The 24,585-nt window shown below is 43.0% G+C and overlaps 4 protein-coding genes across 8 annotated transcripts in view; all 4 read right to left on the minus strand.

Moving 5' to 3' along the window:
• Nucleotides 1–3,552: 3,552 nt before the first annotated feature.
• LOC115529612 (cornifelin homolog B) lies at nt 3,553–6,326 on the minus strand. Of its 2 annotated transcripts, none has more exons than XM_030338446.1 (4): nt 6,153–6,326; nt 5,261–5,479; nt 4,721–4,866; nt 3,553–4,134 (listed from the first exon to the last, which is right to left on the minus strand). In XM_030338446.1, the coding sequence occupies exons 2-4, from the start codon at nt 5,475–5,477 to the stop codon at nt 4,000–4,002; spliced, it is 498 nt and encodes a 165-aa protein (XP_030194306.1). In that variant the 5' UTR covers nt 5,478–5,479; nt 6,153–6,326; the 3' UTR covers nt 3,553–3,999. The 2 variants fall into 2 exon arrangements, with proteins under 2 accessions (XP_030194306.1, XP_030194307.1); XM_030338447.1 differs by lacking the exon at nt 6,153–6,326 and adding an exon at nt 5,661–5,679.
• A 688-nt stretch (nt 6,327–7,014) lies between these two features.
• LOC115529613 (cornifelin homolog B-like) lies at nt 7,015–9,824 on the minus strand. Its single transcript, XM_030338448.1, has 4 exons — nt 9,495–9,824; nt 8,980–9,084; nt 8,301–8,449; nt 7,015–7,750 (listed from the first exon to the last, which is right to left on the minus strand). Exons 2-4 carry the CDS (start codon nt 9,080–9,082, stop codon nt 7,607–7,609), a joined length of 396 nt encoding a protein of 131 aa, XP_030194308.1. The 5' UTR covers nt 9,083–9,084; nt 9,495–9,824; the 3' UTR covers nt 7,015–7,606.
• A 289-nt stretch (nt 9,825–10,113) lies between these two features.
• Nucleotides 10,114–12,964, minus strand: cxcl19 (chemokine (C-X-C motif) ligand 19). Of its 2 annotated transcripts, XM_030338451.1 has the most exons (4): nt 12,791–12,964; nt 12,113–12,248; nt 10,507–10,638; nt 10,114–10,347 (listed from the first exon to the last, which is right to left on the minus strand). In XM_030338451.1, exons 1-3 carry the CDS (start codon nt 12,846–12,848, stop codon nt 10,527–10,529), a joined length of 306 nt encoding a protein of 101 aa, XP_030194311.1. In that variant the 5' UTR covers nt 12,849–12,964; the 3' UTR covers nt 10,114–10,347; nt 10,507–10,526. The 2 variants fall into 2 exon arrangements, with proteins under 2 accessions (XP_030194311.1, XP_030194309.1); XM_030338449.1 differs by having other exon boundaries at nt 10,114–10,638.
• A 9,286-nt stretch (nt 12,965–22,250) lies between these two features.
• f13a1b (coagulation factor XIII, A1 polypeptide b) overlaps nt 22,251–24,585 on the minus strand; it is a 12,649-nt gene continuing 10,314 nt past the window's right edge. For all 3 annotated transcript variants that reach the window (XM_030338516.1, XM_030338518.1, XM_030338517.1), the window contains exons 13-15: nt 24,455–24,585; nt 23,628–23,764; nt 22,251–22,773 (exon numbers count right to left, since the gene is read on the minus strand). The exon at nt 24,455–24,585 is cut by the window's right edge and continues 30 nt beyond it. In XM_030338516.1, coding sequence (XP_030194376.1) covers nt 22,632–22,773; nt 23,628–23,764; nt 24,455–24,585 — 410 coding nt within the window. In that variant the 3' untranslated portion in view covers nt 22,251–22,631. The remainder of the gene's footprint in view (nt 22,774–23,627; nt 23,765–24,454) is intronic.

Below are 24,585 nucleotides of genomic sequence, written 5' to 3' on the forward strand. Positions count from 1 at the left end.
ATAGAAGCAGTTATTCAGATGTCAAACAGCATTACAAAAAGCCTCCTTGAGGTGTAATTTAGCCTATATATGGCTTAAAGGCCTACGTGCAGGTTAGCCGGCAGTTTTGGTTAATGGATACATAAAGCACTAAAAATGTGTATCATTTATAAAATGTCTCCAAAATAGTAATAAAGTCCAGTTTTTGTTGTTTTTGGCAGTAACGGGTGTTTTCTAACGCCATTCGGCGATGACGTCACGTTGGGTAGACGTGGTGGAAGGTAGTCTCAGCCTAGTACTAGAACTATGGCATCTAAGAGGTGGCAAGAACCACAAATAACATGTATGATGGCCCACAGCAGTATAATTTCGAATCTGTCAGACGTGAGAGGGCGAATGAGGAATTCCAGAGAAATGATGGCGGTCAAAGCAAATTAAATGCATGGTCAGAAGAAGAGAATGAGTGGAGAGTGGCTATCATTTAGCAACCAGCAACGAGCGCTGGAGCTAGTCAATGAACAGCAGTGCATACAATAACTTTAATTTATTTTTACTGTCAGTGAGCGAGCGGGTGTGCTCTCTCTCTTACTCTCACACGCCCCTTCAACACAATCACTCCAACATATCCAACTCCAAGGCTAGGCTGCTTCACAAACTGTACGTCCACACCAGAAGCGAATTAAGCTACCAAATCGCCGGAAGTCATTCACTTTCTATGGGCAAGAGCGACCAAAGCGACCAACGCTACCAGCGGCCAAAGTTGAGTGACCAGAGCGTCCAAAAAAAGTTGAAAACTGTTTAACTTTATGCAAATTACTATGACGCGTTTTAGCGGCCAGACACTGACAGCCAATCGTAATGTAGACGCGCTTCGCTTGCGTGGATCCCAGGGAACACTGAACACCGGCACTTTGGTTCCTATACCTACTGTTTTGGTTCCTACTGACTACAAAATGTCGACGGAAAAATTAATCGCGGCTGTAACTGGGCACCCGGTGTTGTACGATCCGAGCCTTTTTCATTTCAGAGATCGCAACAAAAAGGCTCTGGTGTGGGCGGAGGTGGTTGGTTGCGTGGTTGGTTGGTCTGTATGTGAGTTAATGAAACGTTTGAGATTATTGTAAAATAGGCGCGATACATATGTAACCGAGATCCTACTAATCTCCCTTGCTCTGAATGGGACGATATCGTTTTCAAATATCGAAAATACATACGTTGTGCAAAGGAATAATACGTTGTGCAAAGGAATAATGCACGCATAATGCAATAATAATGCAAATGAATAATGCACGGAACAAACGTGTCACTTCAATGCAGTTTAATAGAGGATAGACAGCTGACAAATGACCATTTAGCAGACGCTTTTATCCAAAGCGACTTGCAATAAGTACATTTGTCATAAGAAGTGAAACGATATATCGCTGTCAGTGACAGTGATAATGACAGCTGTGTCAGCAGTGGGTTTGTGTTCAATAGTTAATGAGTGCAACATCCATAGTGATTTTGATACAAAGTGATGATAAGCGGGGGTATTTATAGAAAATATTTGCTATCTAGAACCATTTACATTTGCTCTCCAGAACCATTGCCACCAATCTAACCAACCAATCGAGTGTAGTCATGCTTTAAACAAAACACGTTTTTGAAATCGTCACATAGGCCTACACAAACTAATCGAAATGACAAGGGATATCTCTTGTCTTTTATCCCTCCATTCCCCACTATTCACGGAGCCTGAGTTGAATCATTTTAAATTAGCCTAAATAGTCTAGATAGATAGATAGCCTAGTCAAGTCTTTATTAATACCAAACGACACAAATAGTCGGGAATTCATTTAGGTGATTCGGATCACATGTAGCCTACAAGACCACACAGAACAAGGGAGACAAGTCTGACTGGACATACACAAAATACATCACATTAAAACTACACATGTTGATAGATGGATAGATAGACAGGCCTAGATAGATAGATAAATATGTTCCATTGATATGGTTGTCTGTACTAAAAGCATACGGCTCCTTTAAATGCGTCTGCAAAAAAAAAAATTGAATTGTACGTCATGAGCGACTTGAGCGACCAAAGCGAACAGAAATATTTGCAGCGAAACTTTGTGACGCTTCTGGTGTGGACTTGTAGAGTAGACCACAACTAACCACAAGGCCTTCATAACCATGCAGTATGCCGAAGCCGAAAAGGACACATGCACAGTCGCACATACTTATCTTGCAAAACAATCCATTTTATCATCAACATTCAGTCACTGCAAAGATGTAAAGACTTAAGGCTGAATCCGAATACTCATACTTGACTACTATATAGTATGCATTTTGGGATGATGATGACTGAAAATGCATACTTTGGCCATACATAACTAGGCTATATAAAAAATAAAAGGGCCTGCAGGAAAATATAAATACAGTACACAAAAAATTAACTTTGACGGAATGTTTCTGATCATGCTTCAGCTTCAGATGCCGTCAAGAGGAGTCTCTGGTCGTAATCAGTCGCAAGTCCGTCCCTGACCAATCAGGATTCATTAGCAGAATGCTAGCGTGTACGGCCAACAACGGCCCAAACTGTAAGAAATCGAAAGGACATAAGTACTCATTCATTCGACTTTTGACCTATAATCTATATTGAACTTGCGGAATCTACAATAAAATTTGCGATATTTCAACGAAAAGCAGGTGAATCTGCGCAAACATTTTATTTCGGGACTAATCGGATTATTCCTGTTAGTCGGGGATGTTATTGCATCGCGCACTAACTCCACAACAAGTTGAATACCCTAACATTTCGTCTCGCAGGCATTTTACGATTCTTTGTGAATAGGTCTTACTGAGTTAGGAGTCCTCTTGAGGACTTTTAAGCTCTCCTAGACTTAGGTGCTACTTTTAGGCCTACAATACTTTGTGAATTGCTCTTAGTGAAAAAAGTTAGGAGTCCTAAATTTAAGAGTGACACGCCCATTATTTTTAGGAGTTACTCCTAAATTCGCCAGTTAGGACCTACTTTTAGCCCTAAGATCCTTTGTGAATACGGCCCCAGATGGCCTCCATCTCACAACCATTATTCTGCTGTACAAAAGCTTTTCACACTGGCAATACTATAAAAATGGTGTGGCTTACCTTGTGAGGTATTTCTGGGATGTAACCCATGTGTCAGCTAGGGACTTGATGAGCTAGCAGACCGGATAAGAAAGTTTGGCTACGCCTACAATATAATAAGAGTTATAATAACTTTACTAGTTATATTTCTGTTTTTGGTGCATACAAAACGAAGGACAAAAAAACAAAAATGTACTCGTTTTTTGTTTGCCAGATTGAATGGTATTTAATTGAATGATCGGGATAGAAGCCCAGCGCGGTTGGCATTTTACCGTTGGACTGTGGGACACACTGGGATTATTCTGTGGAATGGATTTGGCATCTTGCTCTGGGTTGCCAACGGATACTTCAGACACTGGGGTTTGAACCCAGTAATTTTCAGCAGGGAGTCTGACACCCCAAGCACTAGCTATTGTAAGCCCAAAATCAGAATCTGTATTAGAGCTGAATTACTACACAAGATTATATTTCATTCTTTAATGATTGAATGCATTTAACAGGAATTTAGTTTAACTAGCCAAACATGACAATAAGGTATATTACATCTTAAACTACTCTGTTGGGCTTTTTATTTGACAAAAGCAGGCTGAGTGTAATGATAATAAAGGTTTGTGAGATCGGAAAAACATTCGATTTTAATGAAGGCATAGCAAAGGTCAGGAATGTATAAAACATAATAAGAACACTTGTGGACAGCTGTGTTCAAACAGCTTAAGTTGAAAAAACGCTAGCTGAATTTAACAATGGCTGCATTCAGTTGAAATCTTATTTGGTCATTATAAGATGCCATGGAACAATGGGAAGAAATGCTGGTTTAAAAGTGAAACTACTCTTTTACAAAAAATATGATGGAACAATCATTAGTGCAATCTTTTGGCCTTAAGGTTCCTCAGCCGCTAACGGGGACCCCTAGACTTGGATGACCTGGGTGGTGACCACCGAAGTGTTGCCAGTACGACCTCTAGTCTTGACTTCCCGCGCCATTTGGCACCAGACACATGGGTAACACCATAACAGTTGACAGAAGTCGTCACAGCATGAACCCTGTGAGACAGAGACAGAGAGAGAGGCAGAGACAGAGAGAGAGAGAGAGAGAGAGAGAGAGAGAGAGGGGGGTAGTTCATGAGGGATTTATTTCCATTTAATCATTTATCACACTTTTATCCAAAGTCACTTCCTGGTGAGTTTGAGAACAATAACACTCTACAATCCAAATTGGAGTGTGTTTTTCAACCAAAGTCAGGGGTGTCCTGAATTTGACCTACAGACGGGTCAGCTGATGAGCTGTTCCAGGAAGCGACGGGGGTGCAGGAGACAGGGAGGGAGGGATTTGGCTGCAGATCGTTTGGAGCTATAGTTAACTCAATATGATTGTTGTACATGTGAGTAAGAGAGAGAGGAGCTCGAATGCAGACATCAGGAATTGGCTGCCAACGGATACAACATCAACAAAATCCTTGCTATGAAAGTCAGATTCATAGCAAGCAAGACCAAATTCCAATTCAAACAATCGATACACTTCAAGTTTACATGCAGATGTTATGTTTGTGACTGCCACCCAATCGTCTGCGCGTGTTCTAGTTCTAACCACATCATTGGTTCGGCCCATGACCCTTGACCTTCCGCTTACATTTATGCCGTAGCGCTCTCGCATGGAGGAGCGCAGGCAGCAGGACACGACGCAGCAGACGTCCACCAAGGGCAGACAGCAGCACCAGCCAAAGTCTCCGGTGGTCTTGCACTGCAAGCAGGGGAAGCACCAGTACCCGCAGCAGCCTGGGAGAGGGAGAATAAGATGAAGATCGAGGAAATCTTTTTGTTTTACTGGTCCTTTCTAATAAGTGTTTATTGTCCACTCAAAAGAAGGTAAGGGATGGGCTAAATATCTTGTCGCAAAGTAGTAAGTAAACCATATAATTATACTTGAATATCACTACACTCTCTCGCTTCATCCATTTAAAAATCAACATGGGCTGGTGCTGGTGCTGCTGTTGTTTGTGTTTTAGTCATTCTTTTCCGGGGCTGGAGCTGTAAACCATTTTGCATGTACAGCCCAGTATTGGACTACAGTACCACATTTACCACGATAAGAATCTGCAAACCAAGAGTATGTTTTGTTGATCCGTTGATTGCTACTCTACAAATCTCTGTTTTCCATTTCAGGACTTACAGGTTTCCATGTCCGAGCAGCAATCACACACGCCACTGCTCCACATCCCCGACATCACTGATTGTGTTGTGGTGGTTACGCTGGTGATGGCTGGCCGGGGCTGCTGTTGCTGGGGTTGCTGCTGGTAGGGCTGCTGCTGGTAGGGCTGCTGCTGGTAGGGCGGTTGCTGGTAGGGATGCTGTTGGTAGGGTGGCGGGTGTTGCTGTTGGTAGGCCATGTCTAGCAACGGTGAAAATGTTTAGATTAATTGTTGAACATGTTTCGCTTGGTTTTTTGTGTTATACATAAACTGATATCATGGCAAACCCCGAATATAAGCCAAATAAAATGACTTTAAGCTAGCTAGAATGAAAATGGCGACTAACGTGTGGTGCCATATTCATGAAAATAAAAGTCTTACCTGATTGTATTAAATGCTGATAAACTCAACATTATTGCAACTTTACGTACATCTTATGTCGTCCTCTTTGCATGGGCATGCCTTTGGTTTAAGAAAATCTATTTTAGTGAACCAAAGGCATGCCTTGGATTCACTTTTGTTTTCTGAAGCAACGTTAACGCTTCACTGCATTTACGACTGAGAGAGGATGACCAAAAGTTGGCGGTAGTCGTGCGATATTGGCGGATGTAGCGCCATTAAATAAACCCTCTAAGTCTTCATAATAAGCTATAGGACCTGTAGGTTGTCGCATTGTCCTCGAGCTCTGCCCGCTCGTTTTCAAAGTTAAATCAAATAACCAGAAAATCAGAAGAATAACCATCAAAGCCATGTCAATGTAATCACTTGATGTTACGGTAGGCTAACTGATTAGCGATTAGATTAGATAGGCCTACATTAAATAGCCTAATGAAAATAAAATATTGTGTGAAAACATTGGAAATGATGTCTTACTTTATCTTCTGCTCTTGGACGTTCAGGTAAGAAAAGTAGGGGGAGAAGTTTATCTTCTGGTCAATTTGTAATAATGTCGGGGCCTGTGTGTTCCTGCTGGAGAATGCCTTGGAAGTGTGGTGCGCCGCGCGACGTTTAAACGATGAAACTGAAGGCGCAACAGGTTTCTGTTTCCAAAGTCGAGGAAGCGAAACCTATCAAGTATGAGTGGGTGTTTTTTTTTTTTCCATCGAGGCACATGTAGAGTTCTCATTGGCTTGTTAGTTCCTAGTGATCACTTTCAATTCATGTGTAGCAGGGGGATTACGGGGTAATAATGTTATTTAACTTTGATGTAAATCAGAGTTAAATCAAACCTATTACATTGAACGGATTAACGTTATGAATCAATATCGAATAGTATTCCTATATATTTAATGAGAACAACCTAACCGGTTATGGTTTTAGAATGCAACGACTCCTCAGTCGTTCGACCTCATTATCCAGGCAAAGAACATAAAATATATTTTTTATGTTTTATAGCATTTCAAAGGGTTGTATGTCCGCTGAATTACTGTTAATCTTAAAATTTCCCCCAAATAAAAATGAGAATGAGGCTAATTAAATGAGCACTTTGCTAATACAATATTGTAATAGCCTACTTTCCGTTCATATATGTTTAACCTTATAAACACAATTTCTTTAAAGCTTTGCATTTTGAAAATGTATATTCTAGTTTTGAATGGTCCAGTCTAACAGCAAAGCCATCCCTCTCCCTGGTGTCATAACTTAAACCTGCAGTTTTTAACCGAAGCCCAAAAATATCTAGAAAGTTTCCCAAGAACAAAACGTGCCCATCCACGAGTGGTTCCACCCAGGCAAATTTTCCATATAAATCGTTTTATTACGGTATACTTTTGCGCCCAAAAGCAAAAATAAAAAAAGCCAACAGAAGCCCCCCCCCCCCTTATGTGTACTATACATATACAACAGATCTTCACATTATTGAGATCACCATTGCTCACTGAATGCACAATTCTAAAATCACAGACATGGAGCCAATGCACTGGAATGTCCACTGGAAAAATGCCAGTGCATCGATTACTTATATATCCCTCTCCCACAACACCTGCAAATCCCCAGTGTATCTATTGCACCCCATAGGTCTGTGAGGAGGTCTTTCCATGTCAGACTTTGTGTTGTTTAACCTTATTGATATATATATTATATTTTAATGTAGCACAATCTTTCAACGGGCAACTGACTTTGTATCTCACACTGCAATTTGTATGCAACTTATTTAATATTTTCGGCACGCATTTGTTTTCGAATATTTTTCTCTAAATCTAAATAATAATCTAAAACATTAAAAGTCTTCACTACCAATCTACTGGTCAGACCACTAGATTGGAAACAGCCAAGGCCAGGGTCACTAGCTTCAGTTTGGCTCCCTAGGGGCCCCTGGCTCGGAGCCCCTAGCGTGAGGTGACCTGGTTGGTGATCACCGTAGTGGTGGGCGGTGCACTTCCATGCTTGCGGATCTTGACTTCCCGAGCCATTTGGCACCAGACGAACGGGTAACACCACATCAACGCACAGCAGTCATTACAGCCCGAACCCTGAGAGAGAGACAGATAGACAGACAGACAGACAGACAGACAGACAGACAGACAGACAGACAGACAGACAGACAGACAGACAGACAGACAGACCGACAGACAGACAGACAGACAGACAGACAGACAGACAGACAGACAGAGAGAGAGAGAGAGAGAGAGAGAGAGAGACATAGACAGACAGACAGACAGACAGACAGACAGACAGACAGACAGACAGACAGACAGACAGACAGACATAGACAGACAGACAGACAGACAGACAGACAGACAGACAGACAGACAGACAGACAGACAGACAGACAGACAGACAGAGAGAGAGAGAGAGACATAGACAGACAGACAGACAGACAGACAGACAGAGAGAGACAGACAGACATAGACAGACAGACAGACATAGACAGACAGACAGACAGACAGACAGACATAGAGACAGAGACAAAGACGGACAGAGAGAGGGAGAGAGAAAGATTCATTAATCAGTGTTAAAATCATAAGCACGCCATAACACCAGCCCGCCTATGTAGAGCGTTGCGCATAAAGTGAGTATTACGTCAATGTTGTATCGCTCTCTCATGGAGGCGCGCAGGCAGCAGGACACGGCGCAGCAGAAGAAGTCCAGCAGGGGCATGGCGCAGCACCAGCCGAAGTCCCCCGCGGCCTTGCACTGCATGCAGGGGAAGCACCAGAAGCCACAGCAGCCTGGGAGGGGGGGGGAAGGAATGCAGGAAATCAGTGCAAAACACCATTTGATACTTTCGTTTTCAAAATAACAAATAGAAAGGAGGGAGGAGCTGGAAGATTATATAAAGTGGGGAGAAGGTCGGAGAAGATGAGGAATGAGGAAGCCATTTGAAGCAGGAAGGAGGAAGGAGCAATGGACAGAGATGTTGACAGGGATTTTTCTTTCTCATACAATCAACCCTTCAAATAGGACACTTGTAGAAACAATGTTTTTTCACTTTATATTCACTTCACTAAGGGGCAAATATTGTCTAATAAACAACGCCATTATACCCAAAAACTGTTGTGCAATCCATTTCAGGGCAGTACTGGTGATTATGGCATGTGGTTCCCTCACTGATCTAAAATCTACCTGTGGGGATATTCCCTATATACTACTGAATTCCACAATACCAAACTATATATGGTATTAGGAATTTGTAAGTAAAAGTGTGCAGAAGCGCCTGTTAAATAACTAGAGAGTAAATATCAAATGCAGTCCAGCTTACAGGTTTTGGTGTCTGTACAGCAGTCACAGAGCTCAGTGGACCAGTTCCGGCTGCTGGGGGCCCCGCCGACTTGGATCACAGTGGTGGTGGACGTCACGGCCATGTCTGGTAAAACAGGTGACAGTATAGTCCAATAAGAGCAGGAACAAATAGTCCAATTGGAGCCGGATCACAACTGCACATTTTGCTTGTCAAAGGAAGTAACACAGCTAGCTTTCAAAGTTTGTTTTGCATACTAAATTTACGTAATTTAAAAAGTTACCGAGTGCCTTACCTGACTATAATACAAACACAGAAACATGAAGCTACAGGAATAAGGGCATACACATAAATAATGAAGTCGGTATCAACGTTATTTTAAGCCTATAAGAGTTCAATTGCATTGCAAAGCTATAGAAGAAACAAGCAGTGTCACGACTTTTAGAGACAAGAGTGACCATCACTCCTACTCTTCTACCCTTTCCTAAAAACCTTCTTCAATTCCATCATTAAACAGTGTGCTAATGATTTCTTACCTTCTCTAGATGGGTTGATGGTTGATGGGGGAACAAGACAGGCAGCTCCTGAGTCCTGGTGACCTTAACCATGTAGTGAGGTCAGCTACTCTATGCAATCTGTCATTGCAGAATAAGCGCCAGCTTTCCTTTTGGCACACCCCTTTCAACCTGTTGGTTGGCTTTGCTTGCTTGTTTTTCTTGAGGGTGACATGAAACTGAACCCGACTGTGGGTAAGATATTTTTCATCAGAACATAAGAGTAGGATTACAGGGGGCATCCACATGAGGAGGAAGTATGTTAATTTATACAATAATTATTAGCATAAGCGCTACGGTAAGCGTGTCATGGTTAACCCTCACCCACTAACCCTAGCGCTTATGCTATATAATGCTAATTACTAATGTTTATTAATCTATCCTTATTGTAAAGTGTTACCAAACAAATATAAAAAGCTAATCGATGTTTCCCAGAAATATTACTTCACGATGTTTCTGCTTGCTTGGCCCATGCTGTGCTGTCATTAGTTGGATTGTGTTGTTGGCTCAGACCACAAATATAATAAGGCATCATTCTCTTCTCTAACATGGTTTGTTGTTCATTTTACAATTCGATAAGTAAACCAAAGTAACAGCACGATTGTATTTATTGTGAATATTTTATTTTATTTTGTTGTTTGACACATTCAGAGACTTGTTTTTAATTGGTCGTAAGCTACTTGGCGAGAAATAAATAATATGCTACATATTTTGCTTTCAGTGAAACTTAAAAGTCAAAACCCGTCCGTGCAGAGAAACATCTCCACATTCACAGACGCATGGGTGCACTAAACATCAATCCTCTTCAATAAAGAATTCTCTCCCGGCTGTCCTCCTCCGCAGACCATTGTGACATTGAGAAAGAAAACATTCGTGTCACTTTATGACAGGCTGCATATAAAAGCAGCATGCATATAGCCTATATCAAATGAAAGGTAAAGCCACAGTTGGCTTTATGTATATTTAGATAAAAGCCAGAGGTTTTCAGCTATACCTTCAGCATTATTTGGTGTTTTATTCAGTCTGCGGCTGGGTTTGCTGCTGCTGGAGGACGAATCGCACCAGTTTCCTGACCCAGGCTGACTGGGGGTTAAGACAAATCCTCTCTCCATTGGTCAATCCAGCACTAAGAAATAAAATAGAAATAAGATATTACAGATGCATTAAAATGTATACATTCTTGTTAGTTTCATAACTTTCAGTCCAAGTTTAGTTGGGATTATTGGCTGGATTTGCACTGCTTATGAGTATACACAAAGCAGTTCATTATTAAAATGTATTTAAAGGGGACCTATTATGCTTTTTCGACTTTTATGACCTATAAACGTTGTTATGATGATTGATAGTCATGTTTAACCATACACAAAAAACGATGTTGATTTTCGGGAAACTCTTCTTCTCATCTGGGCGCTTTCAACATTCTCTGTCAACGCTCGGTTTCGTCCTTCTCCGCCCCCTCGCCCCCCTCCTGCCAACCCCACTCCGTTGTGATTGGTTACCTTCCTTGAAGCGCGTGCGCGGGCAGATTTGACCAGGCATATGGGGGCGTGGCAGGAGTGCCTCTACGTGGACGATTTCCCGGAAATGTGAACAAGTGAATCGCAAACGTTGTCCCGAGTGTTTAGCGCTCTGCACAGCCACCCCAGACTGTCAGCAGGGAAAACGTTGAAATGCATGTACGTCATTATTTGAAACTTTGGTATGGTTAAACATGATTATCAATCATTATAACAACGTTTATAGGTCATAAAAGTCGAAAAAGCATAATAGGTCCCCTTTAAATTAATTTATCGTTTTTTCTCCACCCCAAACCATTTTATGTTGTGAATTCCTTATTACGAAAAGCAGGATTTCCCCTCACACAGATAAAACAATTTGTAGAATGTGGCATGTTACAGTTTGTGTTTGGAGATAATGTGTTGGCAAATCATTGGGCTGGTTGACTCGACTGACGCTTTTATCCAAAGCAACTTTACAGGCAAAGACAGATCAACTGTTAGATCAACAGACAGATCAACTGTTAGAATGCTGACATGTATCCACTATAATACGATTAGATGGAGGGAGGGAGGGAGGGAGGGAGGGAGGGAGGGAGGGAGGGAGGGAGGGAGAGGGGGAAAGAGGGATAGGGGAGAGAGAAGGTGGAGAGAGGAGAGGAAGAGAGGGGGGAGAGGAGGACAGTATGGGGGAATAGAGAGAGGAGGGAAGAGAGAAGGCAGAGCGGCGAGATGGGAGAGGGGAAAGGAGAAGAGACGGCAGAGAGAGGGGAGGTGGGAGAGGGGAAAGGAGAAGAGACGGCAGAGAGAGGGGAGGTGGGAGAGGGGAAAGGAGAAGAGACGGCAGAGAGAGGGGAGGTGGGAGAGGGTAGAGGAGAAGAGACGGGAGAGAGAGGGGAGGTGGGTGAGGGGAAAGGAGAAGAGACGGGAGCGGGGAGAGAGAGTATAAAGAAGGAGGGAGAGGAGGAAAAGAAAGAGTGGTGAGGAGGAGAGAAAGGGGGCGGAGAGGAGAGAAGGAGGGGAGGAGAGAGAGAATAAGGTGTTCAATGTGATCCAGGGGGGCGACGGGGGGTTGGGCGGTGCACGGAGGGGTCAACCACTTACATGACCTCTGTCTTGTGGCAGTGGGCGTCCTGGGGGAAGATCTTGAGGCTCTTCAGGCGGTCGGGGGGGATCATGCGGGACTCCACCTCGGCGCAGCGGCAGTGTGTGTTGAACTCCCTGCTGATGGGGGGCATGCCTTCCCACCCAGAGAATAAACACACACGGATCAAAAAAGGAACAATAGACCAGGGAGTCAATTAGACTAATTCACGTATGGCGGCCATATTGGTTAGTTGGCCGGGGATAACTCCAGGAAGGTCCGGAAACCGTGGAAACAAGATTTGAGCATTTAGTGTTGTGGTGCCTAGCGCTTATCTTTGCACTTGAAATTGACTCTGGAAGATGACTCTGGAAAATGTACCGGATGGCCCATCCCTGATAGCAACAATGCATTTCCCCTTTTAGAAAAGCCGACCAAACCGCATAATCAGTTCTCTTCATCAAGACCTAACAGCATGGCTGGACAATCTAAGCGATACTCTCTCTTGTGTTAAACAAGAGAGGTACACAACACACATAATTGTGCACCATCACACAAGGGATGGTCAAGAAAAAACACACATAATCGAGGAAAAACGGAAATCTACCTACTTTGACTTTCAAGTCAAGTTGCTATAAAGTTGTAACTCACCCCCTGGCAGGTGAACTACAAACTGCCGGTTAGCGTCGTAGACTTACCGTGAGCGAGGAGAACAGCCAAGGCCAGACACAGCAGAAGTGGAAGTAGTTTTTTCATTCTAACCTTTTTTTTAATGTCTCAATATGTGTAAAACGTGCTGAGTCGCTAGAGACGAGTGAGCTCTGTAGTCCATTTCTCCACTATTTATACACAAACTATAACCCCTTGGTCATGGTGACAACGGCTGGGGAATATTGTATGATGTGTGTTGCTTTTTATGGTTGAGTGTATGTGTGTGAGTGAGTGCACAAGTGTGCGTGCGTGTGTGTGTATTTGTAATATTGCGTTTTTGTGTGCGTGTGTGTTTTTGGTTTCATTCTGCTGCTCACATGCTCCCCACTCACATGCGGAGCGGTCATATGCCGGGGAGTTCAGCCCCTTAGACCTCAGAGGCTAGACAAATCCACCGCCATCATAGAAATACACCTCATAGTCAGACCCTATATGCATAAGGTTCTAGAACAGATAAAACAGTGGTCAGAAAAGGACAGCTTCCTCATTATTTGGTTCTGCTTTGATTAAATCTAACTTTTTGAACGTTTCACAACATGGGTTTTGGTTCTCTCTTTCCCTCGTGGAGATAGGTGAAAAACAGAGGCAATACATCAGATAAACATGAACAAAGAAACTATTGAAGCCAACTGTTATCTGTTGATCTTGTTTTCCACATTGTTTGTTGGCTGCTGATATTGCAGTTTGTGTGTTTGTGTATGGTTGTTTGTGTCCATGTTAAAATGTGAAAGTCCATATTCATACTCTAACCAACAAACCGATAACCTACCACTGACATGTTTTTTATGGGCAACGAAGGGAAATTAGGGAAAACATACAACAACATCTAACAACACTCTGCTCACAGATATATCCACTCTCTCACCCAACGTAATTCTGCTGGGGGACTTCAATATTCACATGGACAATATCAACCTGCCTCTCACCAGAGACTTTGCATCCTGTCTTGACAGCTTTGGACTACATAATCTGATTGATTTCCCCACCCATATCAAAGGCCACTCTCTTGACCTAGTCTGCTGCTCCGGTCTCACCCCCTCCAAGCCCACTGCTGATGTTTTCCCCGCCACAGATCACTCCCTCCTCACTTTCAAAGCTGTACTCCGCCTCTCCACAATCAAGCTGCCCCGCCTCATTTCATTTTGCGATATCAAGAACATTAACATTGCCACCCTCTGCTCCCTCATTGACAGTTTTCCGACCACCGACTCTACCTCAAACCCTGATGAACTCGTCACTCTTTACAACACCTGCCTCACAAACACTCTCACCTCTATCGCCCCCCTAAAAACCCGGTCTGTTTCCTTTTCCACATCTGCCCCCTGGTTTACCCCCGGAGCTCAGGGTCCATGAAAGCTAAAAACCGTCAACTTGAGCGACTTTATAAACGAACCGGTCTCACCATCCACAATGACATGTACACCTCCCACATTGCACAATATAAGGACCTCATATCCCTGACCAAATCCACCTACTACTCCGGCCTCATTTAACCAATGAAGGTAACTCAAAAACCCTTTTCTAGGTTCTCAAAAAAATCCTCCACCCACCCAATTCTCTCCCCCCCCCACTTGTACTCCACTGAATCCTGCAATTCCATCTTGGACTATTTCAATCTGAAAATCCACACCATTCATCAGCACCTACATCCCAATTCCCCCCCCTCTCTCCCCACCTGCACTTCCCCCTACTTGCCATCTCTTCGCCAGTTTTCTTCTCCCCACTGCCTCCGACCTCTCCGTTCTCATTCTCAAATCTAAGCCCACCACCTGCCAGCTTGATCCCCTCCCCACAACCCTAGTCAAATCCTGCCTCCCCTCCCTCCTCCCTCTCATCACCGCCATCATTCACTCCTCACTCTCATCTGGAATAGTCCCCTCACTTTTCAAAACTGCCGCTGTCACCCCCATATTAAAGAAACCCGGTTCAGACCCCAACAACTTCAGTAACCTCCGCCCCATCTCTAACCCACCATTCATTTCCAAAACCCTAGAAAAGATTGTCGCCTCCCAACTTCACTCCCACTTATCCCTCCACTCACTCTACGAGCCTTTCCAGTCCGGTTTCCGCCCCCGTCACAGCACAGAGACCGCCCTCATCAAAATCACTAACGATCTCCTCATTGCAGCTGACTCTGGTTCCTTCTCCATCCTCATCCTCCTCGATCTGAGTGCAGCGTTCGACACCATCTCACACCCCATCCTTCTCAGTGACTCTCCTCGATTGGCCTCTCCCACACCCCCCTCAGTTGGTTCCACTCCTACCTCACAGGCCGCACCCAGTTCATCCAGCTTAAATCCTTCACCTCCAATCCCTCCCCAGTCACTACTGGTGTGCCCGAGGGATCTGTCCTGGGGCCTCTTCTATTCATCATCTATCTCCTCCCCCTCGGCCACATCCTCCGCAAATACAATATCCAGTTCCACTGCTTCGCGGATGACACCCAGCTCTACCTTTCCTGCAAACCCAATTCCTCACTCCCACCCCCCTCCCTCACCGACTGTCTCTCCGAAATAAAAACCTGGTTCACCTCAAACTTCCTTAAACTAAACTGCAATAAAACTGAAATGCTCCTCCTCGGCACTAAATCCACACTAGCGAAAGTCAATACCTTCTCTCTCACCATCGACAGCTCCTCAGTTTCCCCCTCCCCTCATGTTAAGAGCTTGGGTGTCATCCTCGATAGCACACTTTCCTTCCATTCTCACATCAACACCATTACCCGCACTGCATATTTCCATCTCCGCAACATCAACAGACTCCGCCCCTCCCTCACCCCCCACACCACCGCCATCCTTGTTCACAGCCTCGTCACCTCCCGTCTGGACTACTGCAATTCTCTCCTCTTCGGCCTCCCCCACAAGTCCCTCCGCAAACTACAACTGGTCCAAAACTCTGCCGCCCGCATCATCACAAAGACCCCCTCATACCATCACATCACCCCTGTCCTCCAGCAGCTCCACTGGCTCCCCGTAACCCACCGCATTAACTACAAACTCCTAGTGTTTACATTCATGGCCATCCACAACCTCGCCCCTCCCTACCTCTCTGATCTCCTGCACATTAACATCCCCACCCGTTCCCTTCGATCCTCCTCCTCCATCCACCTCTCTGTGCCCCCTGCCCGCCTCAGCACTATGGGGGGCAGAGCCTTCAGTCGCTCTGCTCCCCAGCTCTGGAACTCTCTACCACCCGACCTCCGAAACTGTGACTCTCTCCCCATTTTCAAAGCACAACTAAAAACCCACCTGTTTCGGACTGCCTACTCTCTCTAACCTCCATGCTTCCTGCCATTCTGCCCTATGTATTTTAACTTATTATGTTGTCCTTTCTATGTCTATTTTATCACGTTTTTTGTATATTTCATTGTGTGTTTTAATGTGTGTGATGTACGGTGTCCTTGAGTGACCTGAAAGGCGCTTTTATAAATAAAATGCATTATTAACATACATATAGCAACATACAATCAGACTGAAGTATATCAAACATTATTTCTGATATATCTATGAAAAAGCCACATGGCAGAATGAGAAATATAAAGCTCTTGTTGATATGGTCTGGCTGGGCAGGTAGATTAGTCTAGTCCACGGTTAGGGTGTCGGACTTCCAGCTGAAACACTCTGGGTTCGATGCCAAAAAACATCCGTCTAGCTGTACTACTGCTTAGCATTAATGAAACGCATCGGAAAAAGAAAACAAACTGTACTTTGGATAAAAGTCTGCTAAATATAAATTCAAAATAGGTTTAAGATAATAATCTGAATCACACTTTAAAAGAACATATGTGACATAGGTTAGCCTCCTTACTTAATTATGTTGCTAGCCTTCTTAAAAAGGAAACTATATTTCCAAACATTCCGTGCAAACTTCCATTGTGTGTGTGTGTGTCATTGTGGTGTCTACACGCACGCACACACACACACACACACACACCCACAATCTCAAACCCACACACACCCACATACCTACACACACGCAAACCCAAACACACCCACAAACCCAGACATACACACACAAATTCTGAGAAACACAGATATTGACTAACAGTTGAGCAAGCTTACAGTAATTACTATTGCACACTCAGCATATTCATCATGAACACAAACAGTTTAAGCTACTGAATCCATGTCCCATATTCTGGCCGGCTGCCATGTTGATAAAGGTCTCTTCATCAGCCGGCACCAAAGAACAGTGGCCATGACGAGAGTATTTGACTGCCCAACCCTCCCTTATCCTTTCTGCATCCATTTTTTTTTGTTTGAGACCGGTTCTCCAACATTGCCGCCAAACCCAAGAGGTACTCAAGGTTGATGAGGATTCAGATAAAGAGGCTTCTCTAGATTTGGATCAAAGCCAAGAGAGGAAGCCTTCCTTTCTCAATCGGATCAATATGAAATATGAACAGCACACTTGGTCCACGCCATAACATGGCTAGGCTAGGGGTTGGCCACTGATTGTCATTGGATGTTCATAAGATGGCAGTGAGGGGTATGGAGTCAAAAGTATTGTTCGCAATACTTTTGGCATCCGTAGAGATGTTGAAATGTTTATTTTGATTGATATATAATTTTTGATTTATATTGATTTTTTTTGTTTTTCTAAAATATTGAATTGTTGTTTCTCAATCATGCTTATGTTCAATTTTTTTCTATGAGTACAATAACATTTTTTATCTGAATCGTAAAAAGCGCCATTGGCATGCACTGTATAGACCTCCCCGACTGAAACCTCTACATCTAATAACTTAAGTTTGTCTTAAACCACAAAATAACTTTAATCAGCTCTTTGTTCTGCAGACCCTCAACCTCCCACCAGCAGCCATCTTCAGCACTTTGCACCAGTTTCTTCTTCTGAGCTATCTCAGGTAGTCTCACGGATGAAGCCCAATCATTGCCCCTCAGATGTATTTTCCTCTCAACTCTTCAGAGATATCTTTGCAATTACCTGTCCTTTCATTCTGGCTCACTAAACAGCTCACTAGCCACTGGTGTTGTCCCTTCCACTTTCAAGTATGCTACTGTGCAACCTCTTCTAAAAAAGTCTTCCCTTGACTCAAGCGACTTGAAAAATTACAGACCCATCTCAGAACTGCCTTTTATCTCCACAATTTTAGAGAAAGTCGTTTTCCAGCAACTCACAGCATATTTTTGCGGTTAATGCCTAAGTACACGCCCATTCCCTGGTGCACACACACACACACACACACACACACACACACACACACACACACACACACACACACACACACACACACACACACACACACACACACACACACACACACACACACACACACACACCACACACACACAGCCTATCAACAACAATGAAAATAAGAGAAAGATATATATATATTTTTACATTTCTTTTTTTTTTATAAATATTATATAGGCAAGGCAAGGCAACTTTATTTATATAGCACTTTTCATACACAAGGCAGACTCAAAGTGCTTCACATATAAACATTGTCATACAATAAAATAAAATAATAGATAAGTAAAAGAAAAACATATGCAAAGAAATGGGTAAAATAGAAAAAGGCATTTTAGTATTAAAATAGAAAAAAAAGGCAAAGTTAAAAAAGCTTTTTAGAAAGTGCAATGTATTTAAGATTTTAGCAGAAAGCTATAGCAAACATAAAAGTCTTCAGTCTTGTTTTAAAGGTGCTCAGAGTTGGGGCAAGTCTTAAATCCTCTGGGAGTTTATTCCAGCTATTTGTTGCATAGTAACTAAATCCTGCTTTCCCATGTTTTGTGTTTACTCTGGGGATAATTAACAGATTGGTCTCAGAGGATCTTAGTGGTCTAGAAGGCTGATGTAGTGGAAGCATATCAGTTAAATATTTTGGGCCTAAACCATGTAGGGATTTATAGGTTAGCAACATGATTTTAAAATCAATTCTCTGACCTACAGGAAGCCAATGTAACGATTTCAGAATTGGTGTAATATGATCACATTTTTTGGTCTTTGTTAGAACTCTAGCAGCAGCATTCTGAACAAGCTGAAGCTTCCTCAGAGTTTGTTTTGGAAGACCTGTGAGGAGACCATTGCAGTAATCAAGCTTACTAGTGATAAAGGCATGTACAAGTTTTTGTAAGTCTTCGGTGGACATGAGCCCTCTAAGTCTTGCTACATTTTTAAGGTGATAATATGCCGATTTTGTAACTGATTTGATGTGACTGTCAAAATGTAAATCTGAATCCATGATAACCCCTAGATTTCTGGCTTTGATTGAGGTTTTCAGGGACAGAGATTGAAGGTGTTGGGTTACTTTAAGCCTTTCCGTTTTAGAACCAAATACAATTATCTCTGTTTTGTCCTCTGTTTTGTCGATATTAATCACGATTATATATCGTGATTAATATCGATATCGAAAAAATAATCGTGATAATATTTTTTGCAATATCGCCCAGCCCTACCATGAAGTGTTGGGGCCTCCAAAGATTCAATCCTTGGCCCCCTCCTCTTCTCTCTCTACATGCTTCCCATGAGTTTCATCTTTGACAAATATGGCATCCAGTACCACTGCTATGCCGACGATACCCAGATCTACCTCCCAGTTGCCCCTCAGAACACATGTACATTAAACAAACTGTATAGCTGCCTCACTGATATTAAATCTTGGATGGCATGCAATTTCCTACAACTCAATGATAGCAAAACTGAAATCATTATATTTGGTCCCCCTTCATCTGTCACCAGCCTCAGCAGTGCTCTTGGTCCCCTCTCTAATACCGTGCACCCTGTGGTTATAAATCTTGGTATTATGCTGGATAGCTCTCTGAATTTTAATAAACAAATCAACAGTGTGGTCAGAAGTGGTTTTTATCAACTTAGAGTAATATCAAATCTTAAATTCCTTTTTTATCACCTCAAGACTTGATTACTGCAATATTTTATATACAGGTCTTACTCAATCTAACATCCACAAATTACAGATGGTCCAGAATGCAGCAGCCAGAATGCTCACTGGCACTAAAAAGAGAGAGCACATCACACCAGTCCTGGCTCAGCTGCACTGGCTCCCAGTCAAATTTAAAATTGATTTACTCTTTGTAAAGCTCTTAATGGCTCAGCCCCCCCTTATATTGCTGAAATGCTTTCCCCACACTCCACCTCAAGGTCGACCCGGTCATCCACAAAACAGCTCCTATCTGTCCCCCATACACGTCTTAAAACGAAAGGTGACCGGGCATTCTCTGTTGCTGGCCCAAACCTTTGGAATCCCCTTCCACCCCACATCAAGTCTTCTACCACCCTTGCCAGTTTAAAGTCTAATTTAAAGACATACCTTTTCACTCCTGCTTTTAACAACCCTTAACACTGTTCTGACTATTTGTATTGCTCTCTTACTTATTTTCTACATATTTTATGCATTTCTTCTTTAGTCAAGACCTGTGTATCCCTGGGCCCCTTTCAACAACTGTCCTGCCCATCCCTGATTTCTGCAAATGTAAAGCGCTTTGGGTCAACTCCTGTTGTTTTTAAATGTGCTATATAAATAAAAGTGACTTGACTTGACATGTTCAATGTGTTAAGAGATTTCACTTGCTCTCAAACTCGTGTAGGTGGGTCTGCTGCAATCTGGAAGACAGACACAGACCGTCTACTTAAAGGGACACTGTGTAAAAATTACTCTCATCTAGTGGTACAATTGTATATTGCATTCAAACTAATAGTGCTCGCTTGATCAAATACTATGGTGGGCAGTATGTGCCAAGAAGCTGTGTCATAACAATCCACTACTACCTCATCGAGTCATTCGAGTGATGATGAGGTTCGTTATTTCAAACTGCATTGAATCATTTGTGTAAGGTAATGATGGATGAGTAATAATTCCTCGAGCAAGATAGTGAATTATTTCAGTCATCATTCACGCTGGCTCAGAGTGAAAACGCGTTTGCATTTCCTGTACCACGTAATGCTTTTTGTCCCTCTCGGCAGTTCATAGACAAGAAGAACATGGAAGCCTCCATGAAGCTTACCCGTCCTATGTTACTACATATTAATTATTCTTCGATTAGGAGGATAAGTGTGGGTCACCACCCACACTTGGAACTCTGGTACAGACATGGCGATCTCTCTGCTCCACTTCACCACGTTCTTTCCAAGGGGAGGATAAAAGCATCGAAAGAGGCGAAATCCATTATAAATCAGGGCATGTGGAGAGTTTCAGTTATGCCGATGGGGAGATTGTCGGTCTGGTCCACGCCAGTCGCAGGGGGCGTGACGTCACATACGAGACGTGTAGTCTTTCTCATTGTGTTTTCTCTACAGCCTTTAACTGAACAATTGTACAATAAACGGTCAAATTCTTGACATGAAAAATTATCATTTAAATCCACAAACAACATATGTGTAATCCGTGGCATATAAAGACTGGGACCAGAAGATAATTACTTTCTCTCCATAGAAACCCATTCATATTTTTAGGTCCCATGGGCTCTACCGGATGGGAGGGGCGTTACTTCACCACTCTGCAAGCCTTCAGTCAGGGGAGGTCAACATGGCACCAATTAAATGCCGGGTTGGTTTGAGTGAACAATCAGGTCGCCTGTTGCCTTCACCCCGCCTCCATCTCAAAATCATGTAAAAAAAAAAAATAATAAAGCGCGAGAAAAAAAATAAAGAAATCGAAATAAAAAATAAATAAAATAAAGTCATATTCAATCAAAATGTCTCTTAAACATGAGATATTATGTTTGCAAAGTTAGCTTCTATTTTTCAATTGTTTTCTTCAATTTAGGTGGACAAAACACTTGCCATCCATTGGATTCCATAAGGGGCTTCCCAGATGTTGGGTATGTCAGACGAAGGCCAGGCCGGTCGATGCCACCGATCAGTAGCTGCAATAACTGGAAGCAGCCTTATGTGTAGGAGGCACTATCTGTAACTGTGAGTCATGTGAGATGTGTTCCTAGGTAAAACCTGTATAATTGTGTGTGTGGATGACTCGAGCCGCCTCACCTGACCGAGTATGTTTGTGTAGGGCGAGGCTGAAGACCTGTTGCACATTGAGCTATCAGTGTGCAGTGCACAGGTTAAACCGGCCATCCCCCCCCCCCCCCCCCCCCCCCCCCCTCACACACACACACACACACACACACACTCAGGATGGCGACATGGAACACCAGGATTCATTATCCTTATCAACAAACCCTTACAATAAACCGACCACCCTGGTTCGTGTGTTTATAGAGACAAGAATAGTCCCCAAGGTGAAGTGTCACCTAGGCTGACCCTCCCACTTGTGTTGTCATGCAGATTTCAGAGGGCTTGTAATTACTAATCACACTCACAACTGGTGGAATAATGTGCCCCTTTAAATGTGAATGCTGCTTGCGTTCAGCTCGGACATGCAGCACGCATCTCCAAGCGGATCCCTCTTTGTTTCTTTCCTCTGAATATCTTTCATGAGGATTCGGCACATAAACACAACCATACATGTTGCTTATGAGTTACATTTTTATTTGGTTATGTATTTGGTACGTGTTTTGTAAGAAGAAAATTCAGCGGGCATGACAAAAAGTTGTCAGTAACGTCAAGCAAAAGTAAAGCCTTACATGGCAGCAAACAAATCTAGTAAAAACACTTATTTTGTGACTCAAACGTTATCACTCTTGTCTCTGTTTAATGACTCGGGAGGCAGAGCAGTAATTGAATTTATAACAAATTCTAAATGTTCTTTTCAAAATGTACGAAAATTTGAAAGAATTGAGATAGCAAAAAATATATCGGAATATAAACCGTTAAAGATTAACTATTTTCCAGCCACAGGGGGGAAGAGCCTTAGCCGGTTTGGGCCGGAGGGGTTTAGCATCTGGGCCTTCAGGGGAGCACGTCCAGCTCAAGCTGGCCGGACACCTGGCGGAGGGCAGCGCAGTCCAGGGTGGCGATCAGCCTGGTGGGGCCAGCCCTCCGGGGGGTGAACTCCTCCGTCCAGGTCATCCTGGAGCCCCCTGGGATGAGACTGATGGGGGGGGGGGGGGCTCGTTAAGTAAATTAGCTGCACAGGTTTAGCTGCTAAGTAGGGCTGAACGATTTGAGGAAATTATCTAATTGCAAATATTTCAACTAATATTGCAATTGCTTCATTTAGCATGCATTTTTCTTTTTTAAGTTCCTTATGTTATTTATTATTCACAACAAGAAATAAATCATTCTATAATATGAACCGCACAAAATCGGAAGCACTCATCATATAAACTGCTCTTCCCTTTTGGGCAAATAAATAAAAATCTTACTTGTGTAATTTAATCGCAGTCTGCGATTTACCAATCACGTTCTATTACATTGCGATGTCGGTTTGAATTCGATTAATCATTCAGACCTACTGCTAAGGCTCATTACCATACAGGCCTGTAGGCCTTTATGTCAGGATGAAAGGATGAAGGAAGAGTTTGTATTTCTCGGAAGGGAACCTGAGCCCATCAAGCACATTTAGAGGGTATACAATGATGGGATGCTATTGCCCCATTGGGGTTACATTGCAGCCTGAAATGCTCTCGCGCAATGCTGGACCGTTCTCAAAACATTGTTGTCCGTGTTAGTCACTTGAAGGGAATGATTGGGAAATCGGATCGGAAAAATCCTTTGATAAGCATCAACGCAGCTAATCATTATCTGGTGTAGCAGCAACTTAAGAATGGGCACAGATGTTTCAGTTTGGTGTCGAAGATATGCTCCACTATTTGCTGAGCCATGCACATTGTCAATTTGTCATACCCCGAAATCCCATCTGGGATTCATAAAGTAGGCAACATCGTTATCTTATTTAAAATCTATTGAGAGCTTTTTGATGAGTTGGCTTTTTTTTTGGCTCACCCGTAATATTTGAAGACGGGTGATAGCACCCCCGCCCCCTCCACGCGGACATAGACGTGTTCCAGGACTAAGCTGAAGGGGTTGGTGAAGTCCACAGTGGCCACCATCAACTCGTTGACTTTGTTCAACCCTGACACCTGCAGGAAACCAAGGAAATTACATAAAATACATTGATTTAGTTTACCTGGTGAGGATCACCGTAACCTCTTTGTTTTTGTTTGCATTTATGCTTTTGTGTTAGGAATAGCAACATTTTGGTTGCTATTTAGCAGAAATAGGTAAAATCTATAATAATAATAATAATAATAATAATAATAATAATAATTTGCACAGCTGAGCAAATATAGGGAAAATCAGACAAACAAGGTTTGATTTAATACAGAATGATAGACAAATACTTTGGCTGGAATGCAAAGAGTTTAAAGCTCATTATCGAACAACATAAAATCTTGTGTAGAAGCTAAGGAGGAAGGTTGCTAGATCGATCCCCGGCTCCTCTTAGCTGTGTTAAAGTCTCCCTGAGCAAGTCACCTCAACCTTAATGTTCCTGACGAGCTGGCCGTTGCCTTGCATGGTTGACTCCGCCATCGGTGTGTGAATGTGTGCATGAAATGGCTGAATGTCAGGCAACATTGTTAAGCGCTTTGGACAAAAGTGCTGCATAAATGCAGTCAATTTACCATTTACCATATCTACTGGATAAAAATAACAGAGACAAAGAATACAAAAAGGCTTTTAATACAGCCTCAGTCAGCAGATCAGCACCATGTCAGATGGGCGGGACTTAGTCTTGGGCTGGTCCTCTGATTGGTCATCGGGGGGCTCACCTTGATGGAGAGCTTGGGCATGTGCAGGGCGACCACCTTCATGGCGGTGATGATCTGGCCCGTCTCCTTCACCTTCCCCGTGGCGATGAAGTGGAGGTTAGCCTGCTCTACCAGCTTCTTCATGTAGGAGC

Source organism: Gadus morhua, chromosome 17 (assembly GCF_902167405.1).
Source record: "Gadus morhua chromosome 17, gadMor3.0, whole genome shotgun sequence".
Classification (NCBI taxonomy): Eukaryota; Metazoa; Chordata; class Actinopteri; order Gadiformes; family Gadidae; genus Gadus; species Gadus morhua.